This window comes from Dendronephthya gigantea, unplaced genomic scaffold (genome assembly GCF_004324835.1).
Source record: "Dendronephthya gigantea isolate DGI-Jeju-01 unplaced genomic scaffold, DenGig_1.0 000044F, whole genome shotgun sequence".
NCBI classification, from domain to species: Eukaryota; Metazoa; Cnidaria; class Anthozoa; order Malacalcyonacea; family Nephtheidae; genus Dendronephthya; species Dendronephthya gigantea.
In genome coordinates, this window is record NW_021163054.1 from 960,921 (window position 1) to 976,406 (window position 15,486).

The following is a 15,486-nucleotide window of genomic DNA, read 5'->3' on the forward strand; positions in this document are numbered from 1 at the left end:
AACATTTAGAAACCGAAAAAACTCCTTTAAAACGACAAATTTTGGCCTCGGACATCGTGAATGAGTGAACATCCGAGACTTGAATTTGCCTCCCATTAACGCGCTCCCCAATTTCTCCTCGATGACCTCTCTAGTGTTATTTATAATCTCTATGGTTCCGACCCGATTACGCACATGTGACGTAAACGGATGTCACGTGTCAAAAAGACCGACACAACCAGGACGTAAAAATCGTGCTAACCCGAACTATTGAACATACCGGGCCGTAGCCAGACGCTTAATTCCAGGGATGCAGATTCATATATTCATGTTTAAATACCGTAGAAACAGAAGCTTTCCAAAGAACAGTCGGGCATAAGAAAAATATATGAGAATATACACCCCCCCCCCACAAAAAAAAGTTTGAAAACAATCATCATTACCCATATTGCCCATAGACCTTTTCAGCAAAAATGATTTGCCTGCAAGTAAGTAACCGGGTGTTAATTTAGTGCAGTTTGGAGTAATTTGTTTTGTTCGATGTTGGCATGTTTTTTTTTGTGTTGTATGATTTAATGCAGAGTAAAAATTCATGCAGTTGGAAAATCAACAGTTGATGTTATTTTCTTCGCGGACACTTGGAGCAGTTGATTCACAAAACTATATATTTTAATAATTATTATAATTTGATATGCAAATAAATACGACTATTCAAGACACATTTAAATATGCACAACACAACACAATGGGGTCACAATGCCAATAATAAATTCAACATGCATCTTATGATATAGCTACATTGCTTTATTCTTGATTATCTCTAAACGTTTTCGTAGTTCCGTCAAATCTGTAGAACTTTCAGCTGGATTATCAGCAGCGCTGGAGTTATCTCCGCTGTTGCTTTTTGGCTAAAGACATACAAAAATGTTTAACAAAGTAATTCACTTAAGTATTTCAGTTTCTCAATGTAGCTACCTGGGTATGCTGGAACTTGAGGGGGGGGGGGAGGGTGCAACAGGAAAGCGGCCCTATTTGACTCTCATGCACCAGAAAGGACAACAAAGGTCGTTTATAAATTGGCTATTTTTTCAGTCTGTCAGTGCCTGGGCGTAGGAAAAACATTCGAAAACAAACAAAACAAGATTTATTATTTGCTTTAAAAATACTTACTATTGTTGGTAAAATAAGATTATCGTCTACAGTTCCTAAGGTTACTGGCGTCGAGGAGGGTATGTTAACCGGTTCTTTCTCTGACTCACTTTTTTCAGGCTCATTCGGCTTGGTAAGGTCCTATAAAGCATCAGCGAGGTATTAAAGAAAGTTTTTCATCATTTCGATAAAACGAAAATTTTCTCCTGATTTTCTCTTTTCAATTTGTCAGAATTCGACCGTATAGCGAATTCCCTTGACCCCGGCGCGGTCACAAATCAAGAAAAGAAAATCAAGCGAGAAAGTTTGTTCGATCAAAAGATTCAGCCTAGTGCAAAACAGACTTGACTATAAGCATAGTCAAGTCAAGTTATGAGAATGAAGTTATGACGCTGGAAGTAATGTAGGCTTGTCAATGGGCGTGTAAATATTTTCTGAATTATGTACAAATGGGGGAAATAGTTTTGGCATAAACCAGTGAAATCTATTTAAACCAGAACATTTCATCCCCTAAACATGTCTTTTTGACTGGTCGTACAGGTACCTCTTTAACTTGAATATCGCCATATTTCTTCTGCAATACCAGGAGTCGATTGCGGAAATATGATGGATCATCTAGAAAACAAAATTCATGCAAAACCATCAATGTGATAAAGCATTATGTGATGTAATTATGGTAATTTGATCATAAAGAAAAGGAGGAGTGCATTGCTGTCCGAAATTGGCTTGAAGAAACTGATTTTTTGTGGGAAGGCATAAAAAAATTGAGGAGTCAAAAATTGAGAAGTTTGTCATTTGAAGTCTCTTTTTTGTCATTAAATAATGACAAAAAGGAGACTTCAAATGCTCGATTGTGGTGTTCGCAATGCATTGTGGTGCAAAACGTTACGCTGCGATCTTTTCCATTACGGTCAATTAGCCTTTCTCACGATGACGTTTTTGGGCCTCAATTTTCTCAATCGGGTTTAAATTATAGCATGGTTTTAACGGTTTTTATTATAACATGAAAAGCATTTTTTTTCAAAAATCAACAGACCCTTTGAAGAATAACTCCAGCCTAAAATTAAACACTGTCGCCGTTTATTCTTTATGGTGCAAGAAATTTAGCTTAATGTTTAACTGCAAATGTTGAATGGCAAGTATCTATAGTACATTTTTATATATGCAGTGTTGACTAAGATAACTAATTTAAACACAAACAATAATTATTGGAACCACGCACCTAAAACTGCACCTTGAAGTGGCCTATTGATTGCATATATTAAGCAGTCCACTCACAAATGTATGCATTATTAAGTCAATAAATATTAAGTTAATATTAGAATTATATTCTTGACATGCATCTCGATTTCAGCGATTTTTGTTTGTCAGGATGATTTTTGAGCACACGTACCATAGACCAGCGGTTTCATCCTATGCGAATGCATGATATTTCATATTCGCACTTATGTAGCTTATGTGCGATCTCACCTCGGGAGAGAATTCTCATCAGCATAACCGCAATAAAATATTATGTACGGTAAATATTGTGTACATAATATAAACAAGTTTTTTGACACGCAATATTGCCGTTACTATCCTGAAGACTACCCAGAAGTAAGTTCACTCGCAGCATTTCACTTACAATTTGTAATCTAGTCTTATAAGATATTAATTTTTATATATAATGCTACATACCTATTCTCGTTGATGATGTAGTTTTTATTTCAATGTTTTCTGTTGTGAAAAGACATTTAAAAAATTCATTAGGGCTTGTTACGCCGTGCGTCGAACGCAATAAAAGCGAACGGTGAAAACAAAGGCATGAATTGACAGTTCATCATGACGTTTGACGTATTTCCTGTAATGTGCTCTACCCTGCCGTATTACCCTGATGCAGGAAGAGATTTTATATCGGGACTTTTTCTACGAAATACTTATATTTTAAACTCACTAAATACAGGGGCGCTTTCTTTTTACAGCAAAAACGGCCAGACCGGTCCTGCATGTCGTATCTCGGCAAAGACAGATCACTGGAATTTTACAGTGTTTCAAGAACTCTGCATTCAAGTATATCGTTATTCACATCTTCCTAGCATAGGAATTGCAGTTTCCCAGCTATATTATTAACGAAATACACTCACTTTTAATTCAAAATATGACCGGTCTGACCATTTTGGCCGCCTAAAGGAAAGCGCTCTATATAGGATACTTTTTCTTTTACTATGAAACATGATATGAAAAATAACAAGATTATTATTATTCATTCTTAGAAACTGATACAGACAATTTCAGAGTAGTGATGTTTATTGAATTTTTCAGGGGGGGGAGGGATTTGTAATTTTTTCCAGAGGGCACACCTCCGGCGAGACCCAGAAAATCCTCGCATGATTTATCTTACAAATTATGAAATTCCTTTTAACGAGTGTGAAAAATCGAAGGAAATCGAAAGAGATATTTATAGAATTAAAGCTGCCGCGCAGGCAAGGCAGTAGAAAAAGGTTATTACTGCATCACCTGAATTAGCTTGCTCCCTTTCTGCCTTGATAGTCTTCAGACTCCTAGCAATGTACTTTTGAAAAAAATCCGACGTTTGTTTTAGAAAAGGATCGATATCCACGTTTTTGTTTTCTTGTTTAAAGTCGTAAAGAGCATTCAATCCCTAGGAAGATAATAGAATTAAACAATACACAAAGTAGGTACTGCAAATATAGAGCATTCTAATGCTAACTAATGGACCTTATGCGCTAAAGGCTAATTTTATATGTCAGCAGCAAGAAGGAATATTACCACAGCTAAAAAAGATATTACCACAGATAAAAAGATGATACTGAAATTAATATATAATTGCAAAGTTTAGCTCCGAAATTTCGTAAAATGTGAAAAATATAGACCCCGTTTACACTAGAACGAAAGTTTCTGGATTTGTAAAATTTTCCGGATTCATTGTTACACACATGTAACGGATTCGTCAGGTGTTTACACAACACTTTAGTTGTCTCTGTATGCGGATTTGTCCGTTTACACTCACATTACTTGTTCTTGGAGAATTGTTTGGTCGTCATATTGAATTTCTTCGGATTCGTCGTGCAAAGCGTTTACACAAGAACATCTTCCGGATTCAAATGTTTCTGGATACGAAGTTTCCACAAACTTTTACGGATATCGATTCAAAGTTTCCGGATACGGCTTAAAACCGAGTACATTTTCTATCGGATTCGTTGCTGCGTGTGTAAACAGCAACATGAATCCGGTACTAAAACATTCCGCTTTCGTGATGAATCCGGAAACTTTCGCTCTAGTGTAAACGGGGTCATAGCCAATGCCAATTTGGCAAATTTTGTATACGTTTGTATTACTGTGGAAATGTGTAAACGAATTAGTTATAGGTTATACACTTTCGGCCGTGATACAAAGGTATATAAAACTTGCTAACTTTGCATGGAGACAGTCATGGAGATCGTTTTCGTACTTTACAACATTTCGAGGCAAACTTGGCAACTTTACTAATTTTAGTATAATCTTTCCGAAAAATATCCTTTTCACCCCCCTAGATAAAATATTCAATTTACAGCGCATTTATAAGGTCCATTAGAGAAATGATTCCAAAGATGAGAGTCCAAAATGATTATTTGATTACAGGATCTCCTACCAGCATTGGCTTTTTGCAGAATAAAAAAACAATTTGAAGTGAACATCTATACAGCTACTTTAAATGCGTGTTGCATTCTTCACACTTCAACATGGGTTTGAAAAATAGCTAAATTGAATACGCTTTTGAAACTGTTAACAACCATTCACCAATAGGTATAAATTAGTTTGTAGGTACACGACGTGAGTATTTAATACTGCATTCAGTATACTGTATTCGGTATTTAATACCTACAAGCTAATTTACTTATTGATGCCACCATGCAAACTTACATGAAGAATATAATTCATCTATAGCTGACGGAGGAAACGTCCCTTGTCTAGATTAACTACATGCACTTACTTCCTTGGTAGTTTCGTTCGACCCAATCTTTCGAAAAATATCACCCAACGTGTCGTGAAGCTCTTGACTGATTTTGCTTCTTTTGATCTTGGTGCTCTTTGGCTATAAATGTGAAAAAAACAAAAGATGAATACCAAAGAAGAATACAGACTCTAAGTTTAATCATTCTACCTTAAAAGCCGAATATTTCTTGGCAAATATGAGTCAAACAAAAAATAGCCTTAAAACCACGGTTAGACGTATCAGGTACCTATCAGGTACCCTACAGAGTGTCCCGAAAAGCCAAAACTAGCCTATTGAAATCACTAATGACAATGTAATAGTCAGAGCTTGAATACCTGAGCTCCCTGTTGGGACCCATAAGTGTATAAATATTCGACATAAGCATTTATATTGACAGTGAACCCACAAATGATTTTTATTTACAATATTTTTACAACAACATGTCTAACAATATTGATTAATCGCCTACCGATTGCGGTGTTAGTTCAAGTGATGATCTTTCGTCCTGTATAGAAGACTGTTTCTTGATATGAGACTTGGCTGTATTTGCTTTCAACGTTACGCGGATATACATTACGATTTCACTTTGATCGGGATTGCTGATAAGATCAATGTGATCTAATAGCTAGAAATTGATAAAAAATAAAGATTAAAATAGAGAGATTAAAATGGAGAGATTAAAATGGAGATCAAAATAGAGTTTAAAATAGAGATTATAAAATAGAGATTATGAAGAAAACGATATTTTCATAAGACCAGGGGCCGGTCGTTCAAAAGCCGGTTAGCTTAACCCTGGGTTAAAGCAATCCTTACATTAATTTTTTAACCTCTTCTTTGCAAAGTTCATAATAAATTATTTTCATAAACAATTTCAGGACCGATAGAAGTCATAATTTCTAAACGTTTTACAACGAACAGTGGTTTAAAAGCACATAAGCTAAAACTCTTAAATAGAATTTACTCTGGGTTAGCGCTAGCCTAGCTTTAAACAACCGACCCCAGTACACAATCTCATGTCGTTTCAACTGTTGGGAATCATTATTTGCTAATTTCGAGCTTATACATTGGGTACTTCCACGGTGCGTAACTTCACGCGGTACCAGGTCCGGCCGCAGCGACATCATTCCAAGCAACGTCGTTTTACTAGCAAATCCTTAACAATTTGATAGATTTGGTATATTTATTCAGGTCTCGGACATTTAAAATCTTCACTGCCTTCTGTTAACTTCAAAATTTGACCTTTTCCTATAGCAATCCAGTACAGACTGTACAGTAAACGGGATTTTAAACAAACTTCAGATTTGAGACATCTGCATAACAACAAAATCCAAGATAAATCGAAGCATGGAATCAATAAAATGGGAAAGCAGATGACGTTGACTGACTGACTATGACTGATATACTGATTATACCTGACATGACCGGATGCGTAAAACTCAGAATAAACTCTTTATATAACTACATTTTAAATAGTTTAAATCGTAGTTACTCAGAAATACTCTATATAATAACTATAACTCAGAAATAACTATATATAATACCCTATTAATTATATGGTTTATATTTAACTTCATTTTCATTACAACTGGCCTTAATTGACAATTTATATGTTTGATCAAGGATGGATCCATTGGGGTTCTGTAGGGGCCGGGAGTTGAAGGGGGAGGTGGTGACTACTTAAACGGTCAAATGAGTCTCATGTAAGACTGAATTGCGAAGTTATGTAAATATTTATAATTAAGCACTAATTCCCATACACAATTCCACTGAATTTAAATTGATACCTCAATTTGCACCCCTCGATGACCTCCCTTAGCCTATATGACAGAGTTGCATGCAAAAAAGCTGCGGTTACGCGGGTACCACCCGGAGGAAGATTTGCTTTGAATGCATGAGGTTTGTGAGGAAGGTTCAAAGTTGAACACTCTATATAATTGATCACATGCATGTACTAAAAAAACAAATATTTCTTTATGCTGGCTCCCACTTGATTCAATGTCGTAACGTCATTTTGTGGAAGGTTTTCAAAATTTGAAATCCTACCGGAGGCAGGTTGAACTCTTTTTGCAACTCTGCTATATAAGCTATGGCGGGCTGCACATCAAGACGAACACCCCTTCTCCCCAGTGACTCCATCTTGTGTTTAGCATGCTCATTCCGGCAACATACCTTTTTGCAAAGACAAAAAGTATGTCAACGACGCAAAATGTCTATTTTACCTTGTCTCCTTTCAGTTTGATCAAAGAATGTAAGACAGTTTTCATCGTCCTCAATGGAGTATCATCAGAACGGTTTTTCCACGTGGATGTTGGATGAGCTTCGAAGAAGAGATGAATGTCCAGTAAAGCTTGGCTTAGGTTAAGTTCTTGAACATTTGCAGCCCGCATTCGTGTTATCCGCCATATGCACTATATAAGGAAATAACACGGAGTTTTAAAGAATGCACTTCAGAGTTTGGTGCGTATTATCTCAGCCTCGTTCCCAGGCGCTTTAAATAAAATAAATCTATGTAAAAACCTGTAGTGTTCTTATATTTATTTTATTTAACGCGCCTGGGAACGAAGCTGGTATTATCTGGTTTCTAGTTAGTGTCGTGAGTGTCGTGAAAATGTCAAGGTGGCCGATGAGATAGAATATTTCTATGTGCGTGCAGTCAACAATGGCCGATTTGAATACAGAAATAAAGACAAATTTTCCATCCAGACTATTTCTCATCGTTGAAAAAGACTTGTTCACGACAATTACCACTAAATGAAAACCAGGCTATAGAAACGTTAAAATTGAAGATTTTAGAGCGCACATGCAAAGTAAAGTCGAGATTTTTTGACGTAGGGGAACTTAGGTGTAAAATTTGTTGGCAGGTGGAGTTTGACCAGCCTCGTTTTCACGTAACTCGCAACAAGCCACTGCTCTTTCTCGTCAAGGTATACACCCATACAAATATATGAAACACGAGAAAGAACACGTTTCTTAAAAATACTAACCTTCATTATCAATTCAAGAAATTTTGAAGCACTGGAATAATGCGTAACACTGTCTTGGAGCAGCTTGATCAAAGCACTTCAAAAAGAAAATCACATGATTATTTTAACCCATGCATTGTTTTAATGCTAAGGGTCGACCGACTTCGGGGTGGGGGGTATATCACATCAACAGGCAGGATCACATTTTCCTTTTGACGAGTTTTTTCTCTGCATGCTGTCATTTTTTGTCAACAAAAACATAATTCTCTTCAAAAGGAAAGATAGCTACATGTCGATATAACCCGCTCCTTGGCGAAAGGAGAATTTCGTACCTCTATTGATATGGTAATGTTGGCACAAAAAGACTTTACAACGTCATTACCACAGCATGAACAATGGATAAGTCTGAATCAAACACTGACTATAACCAGCGTATTATTATCACATAAGTGATATAATTTACTAACCCAAGTAGATGGTTTCTATTCGGCTTCTCCGTGATGTGTAGCATCAATATATTCAAGCATCGAATGACTTGAGGACCTTCGTAAAGACTAACCAGGTTTTCGTCCAGTAACGTACTAATCATCACATGAATCACATCTTTCAGAATTTCTTTCGGAATTGCCCGGGCCAGGATCGGCTCGCCGAGTAAAGTGAATAGGTTATTAAAAATACACTTGTATAAATTGATAATGTCTTCTTCCTGGTAAGCATCTGACACCAAGTGCGTGGATAGAATCATTCGTAGTTGAAGAACACAGGCGATCATGAACTACAGAAAGATTCAAACATGTTCGTAAAGTATGAAGAAGAACGTGAGCAGAAAGTTTCAGGCACGGGATATCATCTGTGTTACTTCTGTCAGATAGAAAAAGTTTATATGTTGTCTTGTGAGGTTCGGGCATGCAGCCTGGTACCCAGACCCTTTTTAGAAAACAATGGTTGTAATCAGCTATTATAAAGAGATCAGTGGCTGGGGACAGGGAGCGCGTGGGTTCTTGGGACGGTTTTCATAAAATTGTGGGTATATAGATCTAGTTGCAAAAAAATTTTCACACACAGTTTGTAGTCTAATATTTCAGGAACTAAGAAAAATTTTATGAAAAATCCGAACAGTATTGCATGCATGCAATCTTTAATTTATAATACACATATAAAAACGAGATTTGATCAAAACGTACTTGATTAAGGTGCTTCAGCCATACAGCTGGCCCATTGACTTTAAAGTGATTTTCCAGTTCTTTTAAAGCAGTGATCGCTAATCTAATATCATTACTAGCAATTTGGGACACGCAGTAATCAACTGAAGCTGACGAACTGCTTGGAGAAAACATCTTTCGACCACTAGTTAAAGTGCTAAATAAGAAAAAAAAATCCATATCATTAAAATGGGGATAGTACAAAGAAAAACGTTTAAAACATGTCGAGTGAAGCCCGTTTTCCACCAGGCGAATTATTCGCGCCAGCGATATCTGATATATGCGGTGATGTGATTGGTTTGCGAAAGAATGGACTACTTGCATAATAAACCAATTTATGATCTAGCTAACAAGAAGGAATAAATCACCACAGCTCATGCATGTTTGGCTGCAAAATTACTAAAATAACTAATTTATACAAAATTTGCGAACTTCGCATAGCAATATTTGTCGTACATCACAATATTTCGCAGCCAAACTTGGCAATGTTACTAAGTTTATTATGCCCTTTTCGGAAAACCCCTTTTTGTCGCCTAAATCAAAAGTTGGTCTATTATGCAAAGGGTCAATTCGCCACGAAAAAATAGAATCCCTTCCTACATTTTATCACTTTGCGCGAATAAATTCGTCTAGTGGAAAACGGGCTTAAGATAGGGAGTCCGAAGTTGGTCCTGGAAAGTAGGGGAGATATGCGTAATGAATTGCGAGATTGGTTACCTTCCTGCTGTACGAGGCAGTGTTGGTAGAGGTTCTTTAAGTAAATCATCCACATGATCATTAGCAACCAAAGATGGTATTTCGTTAGTGGTGCTGCCAGGCGCTTTCTCAATCGAATCCAAGTCCAGCGAAAAGTACTGCTGAACAGTGTTGGCTGCGGAGGCTGAATTTGCTCTATACAATAAACAGAAATGATTGTTTGTTTCAAAGAAAGAAAACAAAGGTTATGGTTATTGGCTAATTTATTGAGTAATCTGGCAACCCTGTTGCACAGTAAGCCATCGCTTTGTACCGTGTCTCTCAAAAAAGTACCCTCTATTGAAATCGCTTTTTTGTTGTTAGGGTACTTTATTTTGGGACACACTGCTGGTGGGCTGATGGTGAGCGGATGGTTTGAACTGCTAGTGCTATACTACAAAAAGACAATTTCCGAACTTGTTCCCATTGCATTAAAACTACACCAGACCAACAAAATATACATTTCCCGGACAATTCCCGCCTTGTTTCAAGCTACTGTTTTGTGTGCAAAAATGATAATCTATACGTGTGTAATCTACGCAGACGATGGCTAATCTTGGAAGTGCTCATAGTTGGATATAGGAAACTTTGAAACTGTTCACTATTGCTCACTATTGTTCACCGTTTTCCCGAGATTTAGCGAAGCGTGAGATGATTTTGGGGTATTAAAATAAGTCTTTTTGAAACCAAACAAGCACATGCTATTGTTAGGATGATTACATGACTACCAGGATCATGTCATCTACTCATTTCAATACCTCAAAATCATTTCACGCTTCGTTAAATCTCGGCTAAGCGGGATCATGTGAACACCAACGATGAAACCTGATTCCCATTTAGTGGTTATTGTTAGCCTCCTCCGCAGGCATCTCTTATGTATTTATATTAGGCATTTATATTTGGCTTGGGTTAGCTAGGTTATTGTCGTGAACAAGTCATTTTTGCCGATGTGAAATAGAACGGATGTAAATTTGTCTTTATTTCTGTATTAAAATCAGTCATTGTTGTCTGCATATTCTATCACATCGGCCACCTTAACATGTTTACGACACTCAAGACTAAATGGGTTAGCGTTAAGTTCAAAATCAGCATACAACTGCATGTGCAACCAGGTGCATGCGTGCGAAAACATACTTGCTTGGTGTTGTTCCTTGTTTTAAGGATTTCTTTTCAACAGCACCGCCACTTTCACTGGATTTTTTTACAGGCTGGCTGGTTGGCTTGACAGTTTCCGTTGTAGTTTTAGTCTTGCCGGCTCGGCGGATGCGTTCTTCCAGCAAACTTTGATCTTTTTCTGAAATCTGAAAAGTTACAGCGTGTTGAATGTAAAAATTAGAGACCTAATTGAAAGGTGGTAAATTCGAGAATGTATTCCATCTAAACAGAGTGAGGGCATGTTCTTCTGATTTGCTCAAAGGTGACTTTCACCAGGGGGAAGCAATTCCTGGGGGCATATAAAGGAGCCTGGGGGGAACTTATACGTGTGAAAAAATAATAATAATTCTAGAAATAATCACTATCCAATAATCACTATTCATCTTTGGAACAACCGGCTCCGGTTGTGAACCAAATGTTGAACCTTATACATTAACTACATTATATCACGATCTTGACACATTCTCGGCATTTGGTAAATCAATTTAAAAGGCCCAGCAATGGTATACCATGTGGGCAGTCGATGATGTCGAAGGTATAGTGGTTGCTCGTGGTTTGAATGAACTGATAATATGCAAAATCGTCGTAAGGACATAGCCCCGTATCTAATGAAATTCTCATGAACCATTCTCACCCTTCCAAGATATTTATAGACTGTCTCTCCGACCAGATTATAAACTTCTACAATAGCATTCAAAGCAGCATTTCGAACACTATTATCCCGATCGGAAATCTGCGCGGCTACGGCCGGCAACGCCTTCGCTGGACTTGGCTGGCAAACATTTTCACCAAAGACGCTGACTAAATAGGCAATTTCCCCCAGGCATTCGGTTCGTGTTTTAGCATTTTTTGACTTTAGACCGTCCGCAATGTAGTTAAATAGTTTGCTTGCAGGATATACTTTGAGGATCCATTTTAGCAAGCCGCGAATCATCTTGCGTACGGCATCTTTCGGGTCACCAATCTGAAAAACAAAACATGAAGATTTTCGATATTCCTTCGAGATGCTATATGTAAGAACATTATATTGTTCACTATATATCTTCTGTAATCAACGGTAAATACTACAATTTCATTCGCTATAAATAGGATTGTGCATTAATTTTGCACTCTAGCATTGGCTATGAGCCAATAAAAATCACTCCAATCACCATAAAATCTAGCCAATCACCATCAGAATAGAAAAAATAAAATAAGTTAAATTACTTTAAATTTCAGCAATTCCCAATTGTACTATTTACCAAGTATTGTTGTGATAAAAATTTATTAATTATATTGAAGTTCAATAAATTGTGTATCTTGTGACTACAGAAGATATATGATCAATCCAGCCTTGTATCCAGGCACTTTAATAGTAAAATATATAACGTTGCATTCAGTAAATGTATAGGGGCAAGCTGAAAAAAGGGGAGCGCGCGGGGGTGCTTTTGACAAAGGAAGCTAAACAAAACCACCCCAAACACCCCCGCACACTCGCCTTTTTTCAGCTGACCTCTATACAATCACTGAATGCAACTTTATCACTGCGATTAATCAGTGATATAACGAATTATGTCGTGCAATTAATGTAAAAATCATACTACTCGTCGTTAACAAATCAACCTTCCGCTACGCGGAGGTTTGATTTTGTAACCATGCACTCGTACGATTTATTACACTCCTATTAGTTCTATTACCACTATTAACTGTTTTCCGGACATTTCTACCCCGACATGCAGAGGCACACATGTGGCACAAGTGTGTCCAGGGAAAATTTTGAGAATATATTTGAACTTCGTGTTACCTTTTGTATGAGATATGGCAGGAAACTTGATGCTTCGTACTCGGACAGTTTAAATTCTTCATTTGCTAAAAGCGTGAAAAGTGATTCTAGAAATTCTAAGCATTTTATCAAAACAGTTGTATTGGTATCGAAGAATCGTAATGTGCACCATTTGAGAAGCAGATCAACACTCTGGATGGTCTCGACTTTGAGTGCTGGGTTGTCCAGTGGTGTGATAGCCTAAAATAAAAAGACTTGTTTAAATTTTTTTAGCTGAAATTATTTATTGCTAATGAAAGATGAGATTACACGGCTGTGATAGTACATTTTGACTGGTCTGGTACCCATATATCGTTAATTGTTCTTTCAGAACAACCTCGTACCCAGGACATTTTGCCTCCGCATTGGGAGGTCGGCGAAAAAGGACAGGCATCGGCTGGTCACGTGACACCATGAATTTGAGGGTGTTTATTATGATATATTATCATCGGAGCAAATAAATTATCATAATAAACACCCTCAAATTCAGGGTGTCACGTGACCAGTCGATATCAAGGCCTTTTTCGCCGACGTCCCAATTGAATTGGGAGGCAAAATGCCCTGCATGGGTACGAGGTTGCTTTCAGAAGTGAATTTATTTGCCTTTACCTTCGACAATGCAGTCAACGCGACAACATGGTATTTGAAGTCTTTATGAAAAAGGTTTTCCAACATCGTCTTGCTAACACAAGCATTCATTTGTTCTTTTAATTGTTGAATGTGGTCATCAAGTGGTGTAGTGAAGTTCCATTTCAGTACCTTGTCAGTAAAAAATTGAGGTGAAATTAGTATTTGAGTTATTCAGGCCCTCAATAATACACCTAGGGCCAGTTGTATAAAACACTAGTTTTATAGTTTCAGAGTTAACTAGGATTTACTATTTTACTATGCAAAATGTAGTTAAAGACACTTAAAGTGTTATATACAACCGGTGCAAGCGTATAAGGAACTTGATTCGCACTGGTTAGGAATGGATTAACTTACCTTCAGTTCCTTCTCAGCCTTCATTCTGCTATCCCTTCCATTTGGATTAGCTACCAAAATTGGACCATCGTCTTCAGAGTCGGTCGCTTTGCCAGACGTTGCCTGCATGGTTATCAAACATAAAGTATATACTATACGTGTCAGTGTGTACGCCATGCATGCCAGACATTTAGAATTGGAACCAGTTTGATCCAGTAAGAAGACTGTTCGACTTGTGTGATGGCTTAGTTAATTGTTCAACATAAGAAACGGTGGAGTATCGATTAAAATCACAGAATGTATGGACATAAAATGAATCTGATCGCATTTGTATTGGCCGCTGAGCTTTAATAACGCTATATGGGACGACCATACCACCATGTTCACTACTAGTTCAATGGTCTAGATTCGTAAGACAGGATGAATACGATAAACACCATTCACAAACCTTAGTGACAGGTTTTGAGGCAGCCGAAGATGTCTTTCCCTTTTTAGTTCCTTCATCAGGTTTCTTAGAAGTGCTTGTTTTTTCTTGAGTACGTTCATTAGTCTTTGGTTTCTCTGGTGAGCTGCTTTGAGAGGTTTGTTTTTGGACGGCAGCTGAATTACTCTTAGAGGTCGCCTGGGGTCGATTCTTCTCCAAAACACCCATAACCGTGGACTTCGAAGCAGGCTATACAAGTTATAAAATAAAAAAAACCTTAGACAAAATAAAAGACCTTATGCACTATAGATCAATGTGCTTGTGCACTCTTTTTACAACATAAATAATTTCCCATTCCGTTTCGTTTGACATATACCGTTACACGAATCGTTCGTATAGATACTACATATAGTTCGTCTAGATAGTTTGTCGTGTGTTTATACTCAGAAACGAGTGCAGAAGGATCATCCGTCTCTAGTATAAATCGGGCCAGTGAATAAAGAGATAGCATTACTTCAGGAAGATTCAATTCAAATTCTACCCAAACAAGGTCAATTTTATAGCGGTTGAAAAACCCGCTATCAGGTGGCCGAATAGCGCTATCCGGCCTTATCCGGTATAACCGGCACCGGGACTGTTCCAGGAAACTATATACTGAAGCTAAAACAGATCCTTAACCAGTTTAACCTGTCCGATATTATCAGATAAACCAAATTTTTAATACTAATAGAATAAATCTTGACCACACAATACCTTCAATTTGCTGGTCTGTTTGACCATTGCATCCCAGCCGATAAGATTCATGAAGGCTGGTAACGCTCCTTGGGCTTTTTTCCTGACGTCCGCACTGCGGCTTTCCAAACATGAATACAATATTGGAACTATCAAATTAACCTCCGCTGGGAGTTTCTTTTGGGTAGGAAGTTTTTCTTCAAGCCAACCGAACATCTGATCGAAAAGAAAACAAGTTGGTTTGCTATATAGGTGCTGTGTATTCAAAATGTGATTGGTTTATTCGTAGTCACATGACTTTAAAAGTGTTTATTTCTAAATGAAATTGTTGTGTAACATGTATGTTTTTGTTCCTATATAACAAAGCACTTAATGTACACTACCTCGAGAAATAGTGAGTTTTGTTT

The 15,486-nt window shown here is 37.4% G+C and overlaps 1 protein-coding gene across 2 annotated transcripts in view; it reads right to left on the minus strand.

The window, feature by feature from the left end:
- Positions 1-679: 679 nt before the first annotated feature.
- The window catches only part of LOC114527418 (cytoskeleton-associated protein 5-like), a 34,241-nt gene continuing 19,434 nt past the window's right edge, over positions 680-15,486 (minus strand). For both annotated transcript variants that reach the window (XM_028549048.1, XM_028549049.1), the window contains 19 exons: positions 15,101-15,295; positions 14,372-14,596; positions 13,945-14,046; positions 13,570-13,719; positions 12,943-13,161; positions 11,794-12,123; positions 11,139-11,305; positions 9,987-10,160; positions 9,252-9,426; positions 8,535-8,842; positions 8,089-8,164; positions 7,324-7,512; positions 5,574-5,729; positions 5,102-5,203; positions 3,625-3,769; positions 2,806-2,844; positions 1,673-1,743; positions 1,150-1,269; positions 680-887 (listed from right to left, as the gene is read on the minus strand). In XM_028549048.1, the coding sequence (XP_028404849.1) occupies positions 774-887; positions 1,150-1,269; positions 1,673-1,743; positions 2,806-2,844; positions 3,625-3,769; positions 5,102-5,203; positions 5,574-5,729; positions 7,324-7,512; positions 8,089-8,164; positions 8,535-8,842; positions 9,252-9,426; positions 9,987-10,160; positions 11,139-11,305; positions 11,794-12,123; positions 12,943-13,161; positions 13,570-13,719; positions 13,945-14,046; positions 14,372-14,596; positions 15,101-15,295 (3,057 nt within the window). In that variant the 3' untranslated portion in view covers positions 680-773. The remainder of the gene's footprint in view (positions 888-1,149; positions 1,270-1,672; positions 1,744-2,805; positions 2,845-3,624; positions 3,770-5,101; positions 5,204-5,573; positions 5,730-7,323; positions 7,513-8,088; positions 8,165-8,534; positions 8,843-9,251; positions 9,427-9,986; positions 10,161-11,138; positions 11,306-11,793; positions 12,124-12,942; positions 13,162-13,569; positions 13,720-13,944; positions 14,047-14,371; positions 14,597-15,100; positions 15,296-15,486) is intronic.